Below are 21512 nucleotides of genomic sequence, written 5' to 3' on the forward strand. Positions count from 1 at the left end.
GAAAATCATAAAAATAACACATGTTGCCTGATGGCGATTTCTTCTCTGACGCATCTTGCAGAATCTCCCAGGATGTTGCTTGTGCTTCTGTGTTTCCAAACGTACGTTCACGTTCCCGTCGTGGTTGGTTCCTTGCAGGCACGGCGGTGCCGGACTCTGAGTCACCCGTCATGGAGCAGCGGGGGCGTGGCCGGCCCCCAGGGGCTGCTCCTCTAATCACAGCCCATGAATATAAAAATCCAAGTGTGTAAACTGAGAGGACAGTGTGACTTTCATACCTTCAGGAATTCCGTAGAACCGGATTGCCTTCAGCTCTTGAAACCTCGAAGCCTTGGCCAAGGACACGGTCTGCCTTCCGCTCAGACACGTCTCCCGTATTTCCAATGGCGCTCTCCAGGTCGGGTTTCTTTCTTTTGCTGCTCTCTGGGAACACGCGTGTCTTTATACTAAAGAAAGCGATGCGTAGGAATTATCGAGAAAGGAGAGAGTATTTGTTCCATACAACTAGCGAGGCTCTGTAAGATACGGCAAACCTGACTTGGCGACACTTAGATGTGTTAGATCCTAAGAATGTGCTGATTTGCTGTGGGGGCAGCCAGAATTTTATTGACGTGTGGGCGCCCAAACCTCGTTTACCAACCAATGCCTCTCCTGAGGGAACAGCCTGCCACCCCTTGCGGAGGCCCCAGGGACGCTGACTCTGCCGTCAGTGAACAGGTACCAGGTGCCAGTCAGCACAGCTCATTCCGTCGGCAAGTTCATAGACCAGAGCGCTTCTTCCTCGTTTTTTTTTAATCACAGAAACAAGACGTGGATGTGGCCATGGCGTGGGGTTAACCAAACCCAGTCCGAGGGCTGGGGGAGGGGGCGTCTTGGAGCCCACGGTTTAGTACCTGCATTTGGAATATCCATGAAGCAGCCACGCCCGGAGAGAGACACATGTCCCGAATATTCCCTGAGCATGAAACAGAATAGTTTTGGGTGAAACATAGGGTCTTTGTGTAATTTTTAACATGACGGTGTTTTAGCAAGTTGTCCTAATCTTTTTCTGTGATTGGACATAATGCTCATCATACAGTGTTTCTGCCTGCTCCCGAGGCTGGGAGGCAGGCAAATGCCAGGGTGCCGGGGTCCCTAACCGCGGCTGCGAATGGCCCCCAGGTGTGCCCCCGACCCCAGGCCTGCCCTTCGCTGGCACTTGGTCACTGCACACTCTTCCCTCTGTCTCTCTCAAACCCGAGATGCACACGCGGGAGCCACTGTGGGTTAGAGGTAGCTCTAACCTCCTCCTGTGCGTTCCCGCTGCTTCACTGTGGACCGTGGGTTGTCTGTAAGGGAGAACATTCAGAAGAGCTGAATTCGGCCCAGACATGTGCTTCTGGTACTGAAGGCCCCGTGGAGGTGGAGGGCTCACTGCATAAGCCCGAGGCCTTCCACGGCGCTGCCTGGGCATCTCTGGGAAAAACCCAATTTAAAAGGAATTGCTGCGAACATCTGTTTAAGAGTTGTTGTCGACTGAAGTTCGTGAACCCTCAGAGAGCCTGGTAATAGGACGAGTGCCATTATCACGCATCTGCTTGGGCTGCAAACAAATAAAGCCGATAGAAAACAAAAGTCACTTGTAAAATTTAGAATGAAAAACTAATATTTTAAAATTATCTTTCCCACACACGCTGGTTTGTTTCAGAGTAACTAAGGAAACTGATAGTTTGTAGCAAGTGCTTCCTGTGGCCTCCCGGGCGGGGCGGCCTCCGCGCCCTCGGTGCCGCACTGCCAGCTGATCTGCCCGTGGACCTAAGTCCCTCGCGTGCAGTGAGCCGGGTCGGACGTGCATTGACTTGCTTTCCGTGCTGTTGCAACTAACTTCAAGTTCTAGCCACTTTTTCCTTTTCTTTTCTTTTTTGTCCCTTTTTTTTTACCTTCTTTGCAGAAGACCATCCAGTGAGCTGTCACAATAGTCGAATAATGCAGGACACGGAGAAGGACGACAACAACAATGAGGAGTACGACAATTACGACGAGCTGGTGGCCAAGTCCTTGCTGAACCTTGGCAAGATCGCCGAGGACGCGGCCTACCGTGCCAGGACGGAGTCGGAGATGAACAGCAGCACCTCCACCAGCCTGGAGGACGGCAGCGACCGGAACGAGACCCTGGGCCGGAAGAGCGAGCTGAGCCTGGACCTGGACAGCGACGTGGTGAGGGAGACGGTGGACTCGCTGAAGCTGCTGGCCCAGGGCCACGGGGTGGTGCTCTCGGAGAGCCTCGGCGACAGAGCGTACGCAGACTCCCTGTCGCAGCAGGATGGCAGGAACATGAACTACGTGATGCTGGGCAAGCCCGTGAACAACGGGCTCGTGGACAAGATGGTGGAGGAGAGCGACGAGGAGGTATGTCTGAGCAGCCTGGAGTGTCTCAGGAACCAGTGCTTCGACCTGGCGCGGAAACTGAGCGAGACGAACCCGCAGGACCGGGGCCAGCCGCAGAACATGAACGTCCGCCAGCACGTCCGGCAAGAGGACGACTTCGCGGGCAGGACGCCGGACAGGAACTACTCCGACATGATGAACCTGATGCGGCTCGAGGAGCAGCTGAGCCCCAGGTCTAGAACTTTCTCCAGCTGTGCAAAGGAGGACGGGTACCACGAACGAGACGACGACACCACCTCCGTGAACTCAGACAGGTCCGAGGAGGTGTTTGACATGACCAAGGGAAACCTCACCCTCTTGGAGAAGGCCATCGCTTTGGAAACAGAGAGAGCGAAGGCCATGAGGGACAAGATGGCGATGGAGGCTGGAAGGCGGGACAATGTGCGGTCGTATGAGGAGCAGTCGCCGAGACCGCTTCCCGGGGAGGAGAGGAAGCCTAAGTCCGGTGACAGCCATGTCAAAAAGCCATACTATGGTAAAGGTAATATTTCTACCTAACGTAAGTTGCCTCATGAACGTAGGAGCTAGGGTGAAAGATGGTGATGGTCCGCCAGGGACGTGGGCATCACACTCGCTCATGTCACGAATGCACATCTCTTAGGGTTACTGACAGCATTACAGCTGGTGTTTCTGGGAAGCCAATACAATATTTGTCTGGGAAATGCACAGAGCAGCTCACTGTGCGATGACCAGAGCAGACGAGTCACCCGTTACTTCAGCAGGAGACGCTTGCCTTGGAGAGACCGGGCTAGCGCACGGGCACGTCCTGTGATAGGAAACAGTAGCACAAGCCTGTGTTCTCACACACGAGCCACAGTCCGTGTGGAGGGTCAAGGGCTCACCCAGCAGGTAGCCAGTCAGGGATGAAACACGTGCTGTATATATTGGGTTGGGTCAGTGGCATCATGATTTATAAAATGATCACCAAATGATGGTTATTGATGAAAACCCCCACAGAAAACATCCCTGGTAGAAACTGAACAGTAGCAGAATGACCGATAGCATAGGGCAAGGGCAATGATGCACGTCAATTATTGTAAGAGAGTAAGTAGTGGCGGCCGTTCGCTACGTCAGGCGTGGCGGGTCCGAGCCGAGATCAATAGCGATTTCTTTAGTCTCTTCATTCCCGCTCACTGATTCCATCCCATTGTGGAAAGAGTCATGGCACGTACTTTATGTTAAAACATTCAGAATCACCCCAAAGGAGACTTTTAGCAGATTCTCCCTTATGAAACGGAGGGGCCCATATTTGCATATCTCTTTGTATTTCAACACACACGACATGCACGTGTAGAGTCCGTGCCTCTCCGAAGCGGATGAACTTACACCACATGAGTGGTATTTGAGCCCCGCGTGGGCAGTAAGGACCATGTCCACACGTGACACAAGCTGTCGGCGACTCTGGAGATTGTCCGTGTCCCGGCCATAAGGACAAGTCAGAAACAGTTTCAAAAATGAAACTGGTAATTCCTTAAATCCCTCCCTATTAGTACCAAAAAAGATCTTCTGTTTTCTGTTGCTTCCTACTCCTTCTAAAGACTGAGCTTCCTCACTGTGGATCTGATGATGAGGTTCAGGACTTTGGTTTGACAATCAGTTGCCATAGAAACCTCCAGCAATCAGAGAAGCTGTTTCTTGCGTTGTGACCGGGGTGTGTAGTCTCCTCTCAATGTGTACGCATTGGTCCTACGGCATCATGGTAACCAGAACCCAGCGGCAGACGGACCTCGGCCAGAGGCCCGTCGGGGGCTTGACTGGGCGGGGGCTTGAGCACTGACCGCCGTCTCGGGAGGTGAAGGGACACCCCCAGGCGGGGCGGCGTATCAGGACGGGGTCGTTTCTTAAAAGCAGCAGATTCTAGCCCACCCGTCCCTCTTGCCTGGGGTGCAGGAAAGCCTGTGAAACAGCTCGGGTGTCCGTAACTGCGGTGTGATGTGTCAGAACTCTGCAGCTGGGTAGTTGAGGATCGTGGAGGAATTACACCTTTTTAGGAAGAACTAGTGTCCTCTCTCGCGGGTGGCAGAGCGGCAGCGAGGAAGGTGGCACTGTACTTGGGAACGTGCGGGCTCGCTGGGTGTCGCAGACCCTGTGCGGCCCTGGCGTCCTCGCCTCCTGCGGTTGCTCGCACCCTGCAGCTTCCTGTAGGTTCTCACTCATTTTGCTTTGTTACTGTTATTTTGTTTTATTTTGGTTCTTGCAAGGAATGCAATTGAAACCGCTTGCTTCCCTTCAGTACATGGGGCGGGGGAGGGAAGAGCAACAAAACCTGAGATGTGCTTTTCCCTGAAATGGGGGAAGGGCTGGGGTTTGGACTTTCCGAATGAGTCAGAAGCATCCATTCCTGACTGTACCCGTTTCTGTAGATTTCTTCCTCCATTTCGTGTGGCGTCCCAGCTCATTCCCAGGTCTTTTCTCAGCATATCGATAGGTATGGTCAGAGCCAATTAAATCAAACCAAGCAGGGATACCAGAGTGGGGCAAGGAGATTAATGCCCTCCTTGCTTAAAAATATAGATGATAGATAGATAGATAGATAGATAGATAGATAGATAGATAGATAATGTGACATTTTACCAACAAGGTCAACGGACAGTTCCTACAACCACAAAGCATATCAATAATCCTCATTTCGAGCTTCGTTGTTGTAAAATTGTACAAATTCTTATTGACATACCATCTGCGCAGAATGGTTAAATTATAAATGAGCAATCTTTCCAAAATCTTGAGCTAAAGCAAAAGAAGTTCCTCGTGAAACTCCTCTGTCCTTCTTCTCCTGGAGCACCCACTGGAAAGGGAGGAAGGGGAGCAAGTGAAATCCAGCGCACAAGTTTTTTTTTCTAGGCGTTCTTGCGGGGGGGTGGGGGAGGTTCAGTTGAATTGCTGCTCTGTTTGCTTGCTTGGTTGTTTTGTGTTTGCTTGAATGTTTGCCTTCAAGGTGAATTGGGATTTCCGGAAATCAGCATGCGGGGGAGGGGATGGCAGCGGCCAGCGGCATCGAGAGGAGATTATACCCTTGTGTCCTCCAAAACTGCAATTATTTGAGCCACTTGTCTCTATACAGATCTGCACTCAGCTTCAGAACACTTCCGACATCCATGATACAATGTAACTTTTAGGAAGCTGTAAGTGTACTAAGGAAAGAGAGTCATTTCACATGAAGAATAGTTACAATTTAGGTTTTCTGTTTTTTCTTCTGTTTTACCTTTTAAACACTATTTACATTTGCTTGTGGTCTTCAATAACAAATAGTTTCCTGTAAAACTGTTACTGTGCACTTACTATTTTATATTTACATTAATTAAATCATACTAATATTCTGGTGAAACTACCCAAAAGACAATAAAATGCTAGGCTTTTTGATGGTGTGTGTAAGAGAAACTCCGGTGAGACATTTAGAATGAGTGGCCACGACAGAATCCCAGGCTGCCTTTGGGGCTCCCACAGCTGCATCCAGTCTGCCCCTCACGCATGGCCATAATTCACAGACTCAGGACCTGAAAACTAGATTAACCTAGAATAAAATACTAGCTAAAAAAAGAAAAGGGGGTGAGTTTTTTTTATATAAACATAAAATTGCTTCTATAGTCCTGTGAGCCCTTTGTCCATTCCAAGTTCACATGTGTGACTTAAGAAGAAAGTCCGTAAGAGTTCCAAGAGCTGGAGCCAAATGCACACTTTCTTGGGGTCACAACTGGCTGGTTAAGGAGACATCAATAGGGAAGTGTTACCCACTGAGGAGATGTGAAGCGACCCTCCCTCCCCCAAACCAGCCTGATCACTGCTTACTGGCGATCTGTGCAACTGGTCTTCAAAAACTGACTCAAAAATAGTGCGCCGCCCACCTGTGTCCCTGCCCAGTCCGAGCTTTATCGCAGAAATACCTTCTGGAGCTACTTTCTGCGCATTGAAGAGCTGCGGTCCATTCCGGATATAGAAGTAATTTTACCAGGGATAGCTTGCCCTTCTGGCACTTGGCATTCAACCAAAAGTCTGACCAAAAGTCTGCTCTGTTCCTTCCTCGGCCAGTGCTGCAGAGAGCCAGTGGGGCCGTCTGCAGCCCTCACCCCTTAGTTCGGCACATGCATGCAGAGCGTTGTCAGTCCTTCCTCTGGTTCCCGGACAGATGAAGAAACCAACACGAATGGTTGCTCCAGCTGCTTCTGATTTTTTTTTTTAATTTTTTATTTTATTTTTATTTTATTTTATTTTATTTTATTTATTTATTTATTTTTTTGCCCATCTCCCCTGTTGAGAGGGATTTCCACCATTCTGGTCATTTGCTTACAGTGCCTTCTAAGAGTTCAGCTTATTTTCAGAAAAATTTCTGAATCTGTGTGTGCGATGGAGCAGTGTTGCGAGGTGACAACCTCCAGTAGCGGCAAAACTGTACATCCGAGAGCGTCCATGCCGGGAGCTCTCGGGGAGGCAGACAGGCACGGCCGACCATTCCCACAGCCTTGTGCCCCCGGCTGAGTTTCACAGAGCGATTGTGGAGGATCACCAAGTGGTTTTGCTCTCTGAGAAGGTCACTGTCTCATCGTTATTTATGTTGATTTCTTTGAGCAACACAGCTTGTCATGTAACACACGGGAAAACAATTATTCAGGAGCTAAGGTAGGAATAGCCTTTCTTTCCTCCCACCAGCAAAGAAAGTAAAGTATTTTGTGATTCATGATTACTCTGTTTAAGGTAAAAAAAATCACCCAAAACCAAAGAAGTACCTGCTCAAGTCTATGTCACAGCCTGTCCCCTGACCCCTGTTTTTCTTCTTTATTTATCGAGGTTTCTTCGGGTTGTTAATGAACCTCCTTTGTCTCGGGTTGTTAATGAACCTCCTTTGTCTCCGACCGGTAAAAGATTCATTCTGTTGACAACTGTTGTCACTTTTAGATCCCTCGAGAGCAGAAAAGAAAGAGAGCAAGTGTCCCACCCCGGGGTGTGATGGAACCGGCCACGTAACTGGGCTTTACCCACATCACCGCAGTCTGTCCGGATGCCCGCACAAAGATAGGGTCCCTCCGGAAAGTAAGTCCGTGTTCCGCCAATGCCCGTGGGGCCGCGCACACCCGCGGCTCTGTCTGCGTCAGCCACGTGCCTCTGTCATTCCGTGTCAGTGCAGCCCAACCTCGGTCCTCGTCTCCCTGCCCCTTCTCGTCCACACCGGCTGGCAGGGGCTGTCCGCGCCCCTCCCGCCGATGGCCCAGGACGACCGCCCACCCCGACGCCCTCCACCCCACCCCCACCGCCGCACACACTCAGCGCCGCTTCCCGCAGCAGGGCTCCCTAGTAGATGGGCTGGGCTCCATCCTGCTTCCATTTCTGACTTGCTGGGGACCTCGGACAAGTCACTTGTCCCCTCGTCTCTCACAAACCACACAAGAGGATTCAGATAGTCTCTACCCCCGCCCCCTGCAGAGCTGGGGCCCCGCGAATCCCTGAGAGGAAGGTCCTCTCGCCCGTCGGCCTGACTTCCGTGAGGAAGAGCCGGTGTTGATAGGTGCATTTTACTGCATTTCGCTTGTAAAGTCTGTTTCGGGCCACGGCTGTCCCCACATTTCCACACAAGCAAACCTCAGTGTAAATCAGTGGGTGTAGATCAGACGCCTTCCCTTAATTAGGTTCTGAGAACGCACAATTTTCGGTGAACACAGCTACACTTATTTTGGAACTGAAAGGATGTCCACGTCTCTTGTCTATCTTCTCCTCCGCACACGAAGTTTGCCATTTAAATAGGGCCGTACTGGTTGCTCAGGGGAAAGGCACATGTTCAGAAGCAACCCGATGAGTCTAAGGTCCTGATTCGGAGCCTGAGGTGTGTCACGGATGTTCCTGTGACCTGAGACACAGTATTCTGGAAGGCAACATGGAGTAGTTTGGCTGGGACGCAGCAGGACGACCTGGGGAGGTCCTTGTTGAGAGGAGTTCTGGGGGTCGTCCCATGTAAACGGCTCACTTTGGAGTTCTTGAGGCACAAATCTGTCAGAACAAAGAAGTCCCTGGCAGCAGTCGAGGCTCCGAAACAGGCTTAGCTGAACATTTTCAGATGAAATATTTTTAGAAGCGCTCGTGCCTCCAGGTTTTCGGAGGGCTGCTGAGAATAAGGAGCCCGCGCTTCTGGGAACTGCCTTGTGAGTGTGCAGGAGCGCATCCGAGTGCGTGGCCGGGCCCGTGTGTTACATGAGCAAGGAGCGGACGTCGTGTGAACGCAGCAGCTTCCGTGCCCGAGCGCCTTCTGGGCGGCCGCTCACATGCACCAGCACACTCAGCCTCCCTCACTCCCCACATGCCCCGCCGGGTGCCATCAGCCCCGGTCCCCCCACGAGGAGAGCGGGGAGCAGATGGCCTCCCCCTCTCTTCCCGGGGGTCAGCTCGGTGCCTGGCAAACTGAAGACGCACCCCTGTGGGCAGGCACGGACTTGCCCGAGCAGAGAGCGGAGTTGAGATGGCACTCCCCGCCTGCCGGAGGCCCCAGCCTGTGCGTCTGCCAGGGCCTGGCTTCGCTGCTCCCGAGTCGGGCCGCACGGGCCGAGACCCTAGCTGGGCCTCGGGCCCTCCGTGCGCGCAGCATGAGGACCATCGCTGACCTCTTAGGCAGACCTGCCTGATGCCATTTTTCTGGATGGGCCTCCCAAGTAGAAAATCAGTTCCTTTCCCTGGCTGGGGAATTCTCCCGACTCCTTATTTTCACAGTCGAACTAGTAGAAACAGGGGCTGTGCTCCCACAGACGGGGGTCAGACCGCACCCGGGCTCACCAGGTGAGCCCCTCCACACCAATCTTGAGACCGCCCTCCAGAGCATCTACAGAAAGCCGTTTCTAAATACTTACATGTAGTTCTTTACAGTACCATAAGAATTTACAAAGAGAAAAAATTAGAATCCTCGGGGGGGGGGTACCTTTTTTTTAGACTTTAGATTTTTTTCCATTTTTTTCTGGGCCAGCCTCCGCCAGTCCTCCTCTCTGCCCAGGTGAAGGCAGTCTGGTAGTCAGTTTGCAGCATGCTGCCCTAGAAACACGGATGACACACCACTGGACAGGATGGGGTTCTGGCCCCCAAGGGCTCCCGGTGCTGCCAAGAGGGGCCATGCACTCAAGACAGAAGGGGACCACGGTGGGAGGGGCTCCCCAGTGGGTGACTCCCACCTGAGCCATCAGGCTTCCCAAGGGACCTGCAGGCTTCCCTGGGTCGCACTGAGCTGGGGTCCTGAGGGAGAGAGGAGTGGTCCGCGGCTTGTCCGGAGGCTGCCGTGGTCAGCCACACAGGACGCCAGGCGTGTCGGAGACAGTGGCTAGGGATGGAAAGTCTGGGATGAGTTCAAGACATGCTCCAGACACAGGCAGGCATGAAGGAGGAGAGAGAGGAGAGAGGGAGGGGCGGGAGGTGACCCGGAGAATCCCACCTGGTGGCCGTGAGGACCCAGCTCTGCTGACTGATGTAGTGATGGAGAAGCGGGGCCCCACTAGCAGAAGACAGGATGGCCCGGACTGTTCCGGGCTGGCGGGCAGTGTGTGTGGTGCTCCCACAGACGGGGGGCGGCAGGGGGGTCCGGGGTCCACAGAGGTCGGCTGCCCAGCGACTCCCGGGGTCGGCTTTCTCAGCCGGGTTGCAGGAACTGGGGATGGCCTCGCTTGGAGAGGAGGCATGAAGCACGAGCAAAGCCCTACCATGGGAGTTTGGGACAGGAGCACATAGAACACACAGCCGAGAAGAGGGAGCAGAGGCTGTTCTAGAAAGGTCCGGCCCACGTGGGGAGGCATGAGGAAGAAGTCCGGGGGGATGGCATCAGGGGTCACTGACTGCTCTGTGTGGGGGGGGCACAGGAACCACCGCTGCAGTAGAGCTCTGAGGACATCAGGGGACTGAGGGACAGGGGCAGAGCGCAGCCGCAGGATGGCAGAGCCGGGCTCAGTCACGGCCCCGCTGATGCCAGCCCGGGAAGGAGTCCGCATCTCCGCTCAGTGGGACAGACAGCAGCCGTCTGCTTGGGGTCCACGCCATGGCCGGGCGCAGAAGCTTCTGCTCTCTCCAGGGAAGACTTTATTTCGAAAAGTGTAGCATGAATGGAAAGGAAAGGCATGCTGATCTGAGAGGGATGCTGTGTCATGGGAAGGGTTTATGTGATGTTGTAACAGGAAGTTGGGAAAATCGTGCAGAATCAAGAACGACGTAGGTGAATCTGGACCCCGGAAGGGAGAGTGAAGGCCAGGTGGGAGCACAGGATGAAACCTTGCATGGGAGACGGTGGGGGAGGTGAGCAGGCAGGGCCCGGGGCCAGGTCGCCCGGGAAGGAGGCCTCCTGACACCCCCTCCAGCAGCCCCCGACACACAGCGAGCCAAAGGCTGGCTCGCCCTTGTTCCCTCAGTGCTCACCGAACATTGACAGGATAACACAGGAGCTACAAGACTAAAGAATCCAGAACGTAGCCAGTCTGTAAGGACCAGGACAGGACGGAGGACAGCCCCTGATGGGGACAGCATGCAGACTTCAGGGAAGACAGAAATTGCTCTAGAGAAGGAGGAGAATCATACAGAACACATAACCAGTTGGGCAGACTTTGTTCTTCATGGTCCTGCTGTGACGTAAACCTCGCTGGCAGGGAAAGCTCCTCCAGGTCTTGCTGCCATGATGTGGACAGTCATATGGGGCTCAGGGCTGGGGTCCTATCCTAGTGGCTTCCCTCTAGCACCTGTCACCCCCCTCCAGCTCCCCCAGAGCAGCAGCTGCTCACTGAGGACCCATTAGGAGAGGACATGCAAACTGTCCAGGCCAGTTACCGCCCCGTGTAAACTCAAATACTGTCTCCTGGCAACAGACTGGTTGCCTCCTCCCCTGCAGCACCCCGCCCCCTGGTATCCCTGTGATGACTTCACAGGGAACACGACATAACACTTACTCTTGCAGCTTATCCCGCTGGCAGAATAACAGAATATTTGATTCCCAGATGAGAAGTCGCTATTTACTTCGTTTTGTTTAAAAATCGGGTTTGGGAGTCTCTATTCACCCATGACCACTGTGCTGTCATCATACGTGTGTTTCTAGAACGCAGGCATGTTTTAAAAATTACCATCTACGTGCTGTTACATGGTAACTGATATTCGGTGCCGATGCGTGGGAGCTGTGGGGAGGCCCTGCTTCCCTGCCCCCTCAGGAGCGAGTCGGCTACCACGTTCACGACCTCTGCAGCCCCCACGCAGTGCGCCCTGCTTTGCATGCCAGTGATACTGAGGTTGAGACAACCTTCCTCCTACGTGTGCTTCCTGACCATGTCCCTCACAAATGTGTGTAGGACTGTCCGTTGTAAACTAACCCAGCCTTTGTTAAAATGATTGCATATTCTTGTATTCAGACCATTTCTATGTTTTAATGCTGGGCTGTCTTCTCTGCCTCTCCCTGTCAAGTTCTTGCCATGCATGAGAATGTTCTCAAGTGCCCCACTCCGGGCTGCACGGGGCGAGGGCATGTAAATAGCAACAGGAACTCGCACCGAAGGTAAGCAAAGCGCTCCTGTGCCCCAGGCCGCTGCGGGACGTTCCCTGACAGCCCCCCCCCACCAGCCTCCGGAGGGAGTGTGCCCTGCACACCTCCCCGTCCTGCCCCGGGAGACAGGCCACTGTCTGGGAGGGCATCGTGCATGGGGAAGGCAAACTCTGAGACCCCTTTCCACAGAGTGGATTGTTTTCACTTGTCCCACCCACTCGTCCCGCATCCCCCAGGAGGCGTCCTCCACGGGGAACACTCAGTTCGCGTCCAGGGGCGGGGAGGAGCCGAGCTGTGCACCTTGTACAGGGAGGGGTTACAAGGCACGAAGACTGGATGGTCTGGGACCTAACTTGGTCACCCCTGAAACTCTGCCGAGACCCCAGTCATCGGTGTGGACATGACCAAAATACTAGCAGAGGCCCAAAGTGCTCGTTGGGGAACGTTTGGCATGACCATGAGCCAGGTAAATGGGCTTGCTTGGAATCATACTTTTGCTCTGGACAATTCCAGTTCTCTTCCCTCCTATCCTGACTTCTACTAAGCTGCTCACGAAACTCAGATCGTATCAAACACTTCTTCACCAGTAGCTGGACGGATCTGTTGGGATGGGTCTTATGGCCTCTGCTTCTGGCCTCGAATGCTCATGCAAAACTATATCCTAAATGAAGGAAACTGTTAGGAGTTTCATCTTATTTTTTGCCCGGCTGTCGGGTAAATTTGGTTACTTGTGTTAAATTCATAATGAAACAAATCGCAACCCTGTGCCCATCAGAGGCAGTCTGTCCTTAGCCTGCAGGAGAAAGGCGCGATCTGCGGAGTGGTAAGGCTGCGCCGAGCCTGGTTCGAAACGGTGTTAGTCTCCGCTCGCTCATCAGTCCTGGGCTTCCCATGTCCATGAGACGTGATGCGCTCGTGGCGTATGCATCCGTACGTACGTACAGCTCTGTGCAGACGCGCGGAGAGTAGACACCGTGACTTCAGGAAGAAGAAAGGCCATGCCAGGGAGCCCGCACGCTGTCTGTCCCATAGAGATTTAGTTCCAAAACAACACTTCTGAGTGGTCCTAGAGAGCACTCTGCTTTCGCCCGGGGAGGATGTGGGCGAGCAGGGGGCTGAGAAGCCCCAGCGCCTGGGTCAGTGGCGCACCCATGGTCAGCTGAGAGCTCCCCTTCACACCAGTCCGTGAGCTGCCGTTCCGGGGCTTTTCAGCAGCTCGTCCCACCCCCGCGGCTCATCCTTCTCTGCAGAAGCATCCTGGGGTGGAGTCTGTGTCTGTAATTTCCACTCGCTCGTGTCCTCCTGAGGGACACAGAACTGGGCTCGCTGTGGCTGGCAAGGGCTGAGTGTGCTTCACACACGGACGGCCGTCAGGGCCATCCTCTGGAGACCCCTTGGGAAGTCACACACAGCACAACCATGGTCATTTCTCCCTGTCCTAGCCAGCCCCTCAGGAATGCCCAGGGCAGGTGTGGGAAGCTGCTTGGGGTGCTCTGGTGCTGACCAAAGGAGAGGCAGAGAGGGGGCGACCGGGCCGTGGGCCGCAGAGCCATGGGAGGGGTCGACTCACTCTGTGCTCTGTCCTCGCAGCCTCTCCGGATGTCCCATTGCTGCTGCAGAGAAACTGGCAAAGGCCCAGGAAAAACACCAGAGCTGTGATGTGTCCAAGTCCAACCAGGCCTCAGATCGAGTGCTAAGGTACCAGATGCCGGCCGGTCCTGCCGTGAGATCCACACGTACCTGACACCCAGCACCTGGGGCACTGGGGGCACTGGGGGGCTGGAGAGCTGGGGCGCTTGAGGGCTGGGGGCCTGAGGGTTCTGGGGGGCTAGGGTTTGGGGGCACTGGGAGGTTGGGATGCTGGGGGCTGGGGGGCTGGGGGGCTGGGTGCTGGCAGGCTAGAGGGCTAGGGGTGCTAGAGGGTGGGGGCTGGGAGTTCTGGGGGGCTAGGGGGTTTGGGGGACTGGGGGTTGGGGGTCTGGGGGGGAAGCAGGGGGAGGCGGGCAGTCTCACGCGGGGGCAGGAACGCAAGTGTCGGTGGCTCAGTTGTAAGAGCCAAGCCCCCCAGGTCTGCAGGGCCTGTGTGAGGTGGGGGCCACCTTGCTCTCTGGGACTCTGTCCACCCACTGGGAGTCTTTAAATGAGAGTAGACGACGTGTTTCTGGTTCTTTCCGGCTGGGAAGGTGTTTCCTTGCTCTGGGTCTGCTAGATGGAAGCGGGGCGCTTTCCACCTTCATGAGATGCCCAGAATCATCCTAGTTTAACTTGGAGCCCAGGATGGAGAACCCGCCTGCCTCCAGGCATTGCGGCGCAGGATGGTCAGAGCTTTTCTCTGTGGGGGAGCCCCCCCCCAGGGGCCAGCCCCTCTGTCCCCAGACACCCCATGGGGTTATGAGCAGGAGCCGGGGGAAGGGCAGCCGAGTGACTTACCTGAACCAGTTCAGTCACGGACTGTCGTGGGAAGACCTCAAGATCTCCTGGTCCAACCCAGGTTTCAGTGTAGGAAGGGAGGCTTCTGGGAGGGGGAGGAGGGAGAAGCCCCCCATCCCAGATCCTGCCTGTCAACTCTCATCTCCACTGGCCCCCTTCACACCCCAGGCTGCGCAGCCGTCGTCCAGACTCCTCAGTGGACACGGTGGTACAGACACGGTCCCAGGTCTTCCCAGGGTGTCCTGTGGGCTGCAGGGCTGCCCACCTCTGGGAGGGGGGAGCAGGTCGCCCCTCAGAGGCGGCGCCATGGCTCCGGTCGCAGACGGAACAGGGAGCGCGCACACACATGCACACCCACACACTGTTTGCAGTACGGGAGCTCTTCAGGGTAAATCTCTTGGGAAAAGTCAGTATTTAACTGGTTTGAACATCTGCTTGGTTTCGTTGTGCGCTAGTTTAGTTTTCTGAAAGGATCTTACCAGTGGCTATACACCCTTTTATCCTTCAATAGAAAACTTAAAATCTTTTTTGTAAGACTTTATTTATTTGGCAGAGAGAGAGAACATGAGCAGGGGGAGCGGCAGAGGGAGACACAGGCCCCCCGCTGAGCAGGGACCCTGACATGGGGCTCCATCCCAGGACCCTGGGATCATGGCCTGAGCCACAGGCAGACACTTCACCTACTGAGCTGCCCAGGTGCTCTGAAAAGTTAAAATTTTTATGGAAAATGAGAAATACTTAAATAAACAAAAACAAGAAAATGAAAACCACTTATAAGTGTACTATTTAGAGATAAACCCTCAATAAATGTTGGTGTGTGTTTTTCTAGATTTTTCTGTGTGGGGGTGCTAGCCATCTCATGTGCCCCTGTGAGCACTTGGCACTCACCTCCCAAAAGATCACATTTGTTACTGGGAGGTGGGAGCCCCCCGCCGGGGCTCCGTCCGTCTGAGAAGGAACGGCTGCCAGCCAAGAGAACTGAGGACAGGTAGAGAGGGACCGAGGCTTGGGGCTTCCGTCCACATCTGCCGCCTCTAGCCAGACTCCAGAGCTGGGACGAGCCCTGAGCCCGTCCTTCCTGGGGACCCTCCTGTTGGGTGACCGGGCATCAGGCGGGAGATGCCGCCTTGGGGGCCGCAGACTGTGAACAGCACCCCAGACACGAGCCTCACACTGATGCACAGCCGGAAGCAGCAGCTCCGACCATGTTTCTGTGGCTGCTTGGCCACGGGTCCCTTTCCAGAGGCCAGAGCCGTGGAGAACCACAGCAACAATAATGGAACACATGCATGCGGGCCCACGTGCACCTATGAACGATATCCCTTCCGTGCCTCTAGCTGGGCATGGCGAGGCAGTGGGACAGGGCGCAAAGGGAAGCGGCCATGCCAACCACGGCCTTGTCTCCGGGGTGTCCTCGTGATCCCCAGCTCCCGGGGCACCACTCAGGCACCCGTGTCCACGGCGTGAGCAAGGCCTGGAGGACCTGGTCTCCGTGTGGACAGTCCCCACAGCGTCTCCACACGGGCACACTCACTCAGCGGGCAGGAAGGGAGACACGAAGGGAGCAAAGAGAAGATCATTTAAATCTGCACTCGTGGGGCACCCAGTGGGCTCAGTCAGGAAAGCGTCTGCTGTCAGCTCAGGTCATGAACCTAGCTAGGGTCCTGGGATCGAGCCCTGCATTGTGCGGGGAGGTGGGGGGTTCTCTGCTCAGCGGGTGGCCTGCTTCTCCTCTGCCTCAGCCCCACCCCCACTCATGTGCGCTCGCTCGCTCGCTCTCTCAAATCAAATGTAAAAATTTTTTTAAATCTTTAAAAAATAAACAAATAAATAAATCCACACTCATTTAACTAGGAGTTGAAAAGTCTCCGAGCAGATCGTGCAACAGGAAGACGTCTGTGCTTCCAATCCTATTGGATTTCTGGTTTTCTACTCCCTGGCCGCAGCGGGCAGACCTCCGGGACAACTTCTGCCCATCCCCAAGGACCAGCTTGTCACCAAGGCCTCTGCTCCAGGTCCTGCTCCTTCTGAGCTGCTCCTAACCTTCTGAAGGCTTGGGGATCGTGCCCTCCCCAGCCCAAACCCTCGGGCCTTGCCCGCGGGGCAGAGCAGACCGCCCACCCAACCGGTCCCAGGTCACCAGACTCCTGTGAGTCTCCAGAGATGCTGTCAGCGCGCCCGTGTCTCGCTTCTGTGGTTTTATTCCCTTGGCTCTCCGCCTGGACGCTCTGTCCACCCGCCCAGCTTACTTCCCCCATGTCCCATGCCGCGTGCTTTCTGAAGGCAGGGCTCGGGCCTCTGCCTCCCTGGGCCTCCACGGGCTCCCCGGGCAAGTGCCTCAGATAGCAGGCCTTGGCGACTCAGCACAGCACCCGTCACCTTGACAAGAAAGGCTGAATAAATGAAAGCGGAATGAGTGTGTTGGTGATTCGGGAAAGCCGTAGCTTGAGGGAAGCAAAGGGACCCCCGCACACACCGCTTGTAAGTCTCAAGTCACTTCCCCAAACACCACAGAAATCCTTCCCGTAGAGGTGCACGCGGGGACACGCTGGCACTCGCACGCACAGCGAGGCAGAAGCGCGACGCGTGTGGTGAGCGAGGGCTCCTCGTTTCCGTGCTGCCCTCTGGAGTGGGGACGGCCGGGCGGCCTCGCGTGAAAACACGGGCCTGCGGGTGCCTCTTTGTTTTCCGTTTTCGTGTCCAGCCAGGCACATGTCATCTTGTTTGGGGTCAGCCCACATCCCTGTGAGTTTTTCTTTATTTCTTCTTTTTTTTTTAAGGAAAGTGTCTTACTAGCTCACCTCCTTTGGCACAACGCTTACTCTCTGAAGCCGGTGCAAAAGGAAGCTGACGGGCTACCTGGTGCTCCCCTGAGCCCACGGGCCGTTGAGGGGGGCAGCTTTCGTGGGGCCGGGAAATCCCACGCCCGTGGCCTCCGCTCGGGAAGGCGGCGGTGAGCGGCAGGCGCGCCCCGACACCGACCGGAGCCACGTCTCACCGGCGGCCGCGGGAGGGCGAGCGGTGACTCTTTCTCATCTGCCCGCAGGCCCATGTGCTTCGTCAAGCAGCTGGAGATCCCTCACTACGGCTACCGGAACAGCGTGCCCACGGCCACGCCCCGCTCCAACCTCGCCAAGGAGCTGGAGAAATATTCCAAGACCTCGTTTGAGTACAACACTTACGACAGCCATACTTACGGCAAGCGGGCCATAGCTCCCAAGGTGCAAACCAGGGATATATCCCCCAAAGGATATGATGGTAGGAGGTGCACACTCTTTAAGTGAGAGTCACGCTTGCCGTTGATAATGTTGTTGTTGTGTATATCCGTTTCCTACAAACTGGTCGAGCATGGGGTCGCTTGATGGGGCCCAAAGAAAGCACGTGCACGGGCCGCGCTCACCTGTGTGCCCCCAGGTGTGGGTGAGAAAGATGCCTTCCCTGGATGCTTCCAAAGCGGCTCATTCGGGCCGCGTTCAGAGTGCGGAGACAGAGGGCCGTCGGCTCGTGCGCTTCCCGATGCCGTCCTCGTCTTCATAAACTTCCTTCGGGCTTGGCTCCGGCACGGAGCCACCTGGGAATGCCAGACGTAGCCCCCAGAGCTCCTGGTCGTTGGAGAAACTCTGCATGCCTCCTGAGTTCTCAACCTTGGGTGTACACGAGAGTCAGCTGGGGGCGCTCTGAGCATTCTAATGCCCGGGTTGCTCCTGGAACAAATGATTGGCATCCCCAGGGGGGTGCCTGTGCGGTGACCTTCTCTGCGTCACCCGTGACTCAAGGTGCACCGAAGAGCAGACCAGCTTCTGCTGATGTCCGCAGGCTCCTTCCAGCAGGGGCGGGCCCTGGCCTGTTTCCCCATGGGGAGCGGGGCCGGCAGGGCCTCCCGTGGTAACCTAGCTACCATGCCTCCACCAAAAGCAAAGAGCAGGTAGAACAAATAAAACACCACCTGCTTCTCGAGGTGGGGGCTTATTTGCCCCGGCAGGCTCCGAGCCGGCTACCAGCTCTCCGGGCTAGCTCCGGTCGCTTCCCTGCACTCACACGGTAAGTCGCTGAACGAGACAGGGTGAGTGCGTCTCCCTGATGTCACGTACTGACCTTACTGCATTTCTGCTTTGAATTCTAGGATATGTGCCCTGAGTTGGCTGGGATGTGGGATGTAGACGTTTTGATGATTTATAAGTCTTACCTTGGTGTTCTGTAGCAGAGGAGAGGAGATGGCCCCTTAAAGATATTTTAGCTCTTCTTGGAAGAAGTTATTTAATTAAAATCATAGCACACCGAAAAACTCATTTAAAGTGAATGGCTGGGGAGTCCCAGAACCTCCTCACCATTCAGGGTGAGTCACCGCACGTGTTTCTGACGTACTCATCGCTCGCCTTAGTAACAATCCGTGCGCACAGCGAGCGAAACTCAGTCGTTCTCTGGTGTGTCGCGTACTGACTCTCCTCGCGCACATCGGTTCTTAACACGGAGGAACAAACATGTAAGTGGAAAAAAGACCGTGGCTTAGGGTATAGCAGAAAGTAATTATTTTTGCTTTATCATAATTCGCCAGTTTCTGGTTTGTCGTCATTTTATCCATATGACCGATGGGCTGCGCACGAGGGACTGAGGAAGTAGGATTCACACAACGTCTCACATGCCTCACGGCGGCCTGGGGAGGAGCGCCCCGGGCCACTTGTCTCCCACACCTGTTCGCTGCCGTTGGCCCGTGCGGCCTGGTTTCCTTGACCTCGTCGTTACGGTTGGACTTCGGGGGAGGCCGTGACCAGTAAAGCACATTTTCATGCTTTAACACCCATTAGTGGATTCGAAGTCAAACCTACTTGGACTGTCCTCAGAGCGGAGTGATATTTAACAGATGAACCCTTCTGGGTGTTGGTTTCCCCAGGAACGGGGTGGCGGTAGTAGTTCCCATCCTGTGGGCCGCACAGCGCTATTGTGAGGATAGGGACAAACGTGTAACGACTGCCATTCACTCTCCCCCACCCAGAAAGGACCTGTTGTCAGAAACTTTGGCTGAGCCAAACTCCTCACCTGGCCCACAAGGAAACAAGAATAGGGAACAAAAACTTCAATATTGGGTCTTTAAGAAACAAACAAAAAAAGAAAAAAGAAAAAAGGGAAGGAAAGGCAGCCTTTTACTGTAATTTACTGAAAAGAACAGCAGTGACTCCATTTCTCTCACACTAGATTCATCTAACGGACTTTATTTTTTTTAAGATTTTATTTATTTATTTGACAGACAGAGATCACAAGGCAGAGAGGCAGGCAGAGAGAGAGAGAAGGGGGAGGAAGCAGGCTCCCTGCTGAGCAGAGAGCCCGATGTGGGGCTCGATCCCAGGACCCTGAGATCATGACCTGAGTAGAAGGCAGAGGCTTTAACCCACTGAGCCCCCCAGGTGCCCCCATCTAACTGACTTTTAAAACATCAAAGGAAATGCCCATTAAGGATGAGAGTGGCCGGGTCAGTTTTCTCGATAGGATGTGAGCAGAGAGCTGTCCCTGAAGCCAGGCACCAGGCAGCAGACACCACGGAGTGACGGCAGCGTGTGGCCACCCTGCGGCAGTGACCTCCCCCAGACTTGCCGCGGGTGCAGAGAACTGAGTCATTGCTCCTGATGAGAAACTGAAATGAGCCTGTTGCTGGGGAAGCATAACCCTTGGGAGCAGGGGTAGGGCCACAGAAATGTCCACCAGGGAGGAAAAGTAGGATGTTTATCCCCAGTCTTCGGTTATCACACCTTAGGTCCCATCGCCTGTGTTGCAAAGCGCTCAACACACATTGAGTTACGTGCCTGCGTTCTTTCAGACACTGGCTAGTTGCTATCTGTCTGTCTGTCTGTCGTCCACCCATGCATCAGTCATCTTTTACATGTCATCTGTCTGGCTCTTCGTTCCCTCTGGATAACAAGTGTCAAGGAGGAGCGGGGACCGACAGGAAGGCCGTGGGACGTACGCTCGCGTAGACCGTGAAGCCAGACGTCCACTCGGAAGGGATTAGCAGGAGGTTCATCAAAACAGCATGAGCTTGAGTAGAAATCATGCAAAAGTAGAAGATCCATGGGTTGGTAGGAAGGACCTGTGGCCTGACGAGGTATCTCAGAGCAGGGACAGTCACCTGTGGGGCAGGTGAGGAAAGGGCCCTGCGTCCCCACCGTACTGAGGAGCTTGGGGAGCTCTCCCACCGGGCATGGAAGTCCGTGTGCGGGGGTAGCGGAGGAGGGAAGGTGGGAAGGGGCAGGGGTTCCCAGACGTGTCTGTCGGCCCTGCCATCACCCATGAGCACCAGGTCGGGGTCTCCCCAGCCTGTTTGTTACAGCGAGCTGAGATGGATAAAAAAGAAGAGTTTGTGCCATGTAAAAACTATGTCAAGGTCAAATTTCAGTGTTCACAGGTGAAGCCCTCCGGGCCCGGCCACCCTCCCGCATCTTGTCAGTGCCCGGGCCCGCCGCGCAAGGGCAGAGCTGAGCGGTTGTGGCAGAAAAGCCCTATTGTCCGGTCCTGACAGGAACAGCTGCAGACCCAGTCAAGACCTCTCTGCTCGGGTCTCCGGGCAATTTATCACCACGCCGAGCTCTGCCAAACCCAGAACCCCCATGGGCTCCCCTCGTGAGCCTCCCTGTCATTCCCAACTTCTGGATTCTCCAAGCTGAACCCTTGTGATTGGCCTGGACTTCCTCTGTGCTCCTCGAACTCAGCACCGCCCAACGTGCTCAACCTCCCACCGTCCACCCCAGGCCCTGTCCGGGCCTCCTGCCGGCAACGGCTCCCAGAACTCCTCAGGGGCCGTCCAGAGGCCCCAGGACCGGGCCTCTGGCCTCCTCACCCCTGCCCGCACCAGCTCTCCCTGGAACACCCGCCCTCCTGCCCACACCTGCCGGCGGGCTGTCCGCACAGCCCGGCTGCTCCCAGAGCCTCTCGGAGCTGAGTCCTCCTGGGAACACCCGGTGGTGCCCGTGCAGAGCCAGACGCCTGTTCCCGGCCCCCGTGCAGCTCTGGGTCTCACCCTTGGCAGCCTCACGGGTAGACACCTTGTCTTCCTGCCGGGCCGTAAGCTCCTGTCTTCGGTCTCACAGCGCCATGCCGGTGCCGGCCTAGCAGACGCTGCCTGTTTGGATGAATGAGTGGGAAACGAAGGGTCTGGGTGGGGAGCCAATGCTTTAAGTCACAGGAG

At 55.1% G+C, this 21512-nt stretch overlaps 1 protein-coding gene across 3 annotated transcripts in view; it reads left to right on the forward strand.

The window, feature by feature from the left end:
• LOC111154049 (myelin transcription factor 1 like) overlaps window positions 1-21512 on the forward strand; it is a 128428-nt gene that overhangs the window by 44136 nt on the left and 62780 nt on the right. For 2 of the 3 annotated variants that reach the window (XM_022513404.1, XM_022513405.1), the window contains exons 5-9: window positions 1934-2902; window positions 7318-7452; window positions 11827-11917; window positions 13496-13603; window positions 17382-17593. In XM_022513404.1, the coding sequence (XP_022369112.1) occupies window positions 1934-2902; window positions 7318-7452; window positions 11827-11917; window positions 13496-13603; window positions 17382-17593 (1515 nt within the window). Of the gene's footprint in view, window positions 1-1933; window positions 2909-7317; window positions 7453-11826; window positions 11918-13495; window positions 13604-17381; window positions 17594-21512 lie in introns of all 3 variants that reach the window. The other variant, XM_022513403.1, reaches the window with a different exon arrangement.

Source organism: Enhydra lutris, unplaced genomic scaffold, assembly GCF_002288905.1.
Source record: "Enhydra lutris kenyoni isolate GAN:26980312 unplaced genomic scaffold, ASM228890v2 scaffoldscaffold35, whole genome shotgun sequence".
Lineage (NCBI taxonomy): Eukaryota > Metazoa > Chordata > Mammalia > Carnivora > Mustelidae > Enhydra > Enhydra lutris.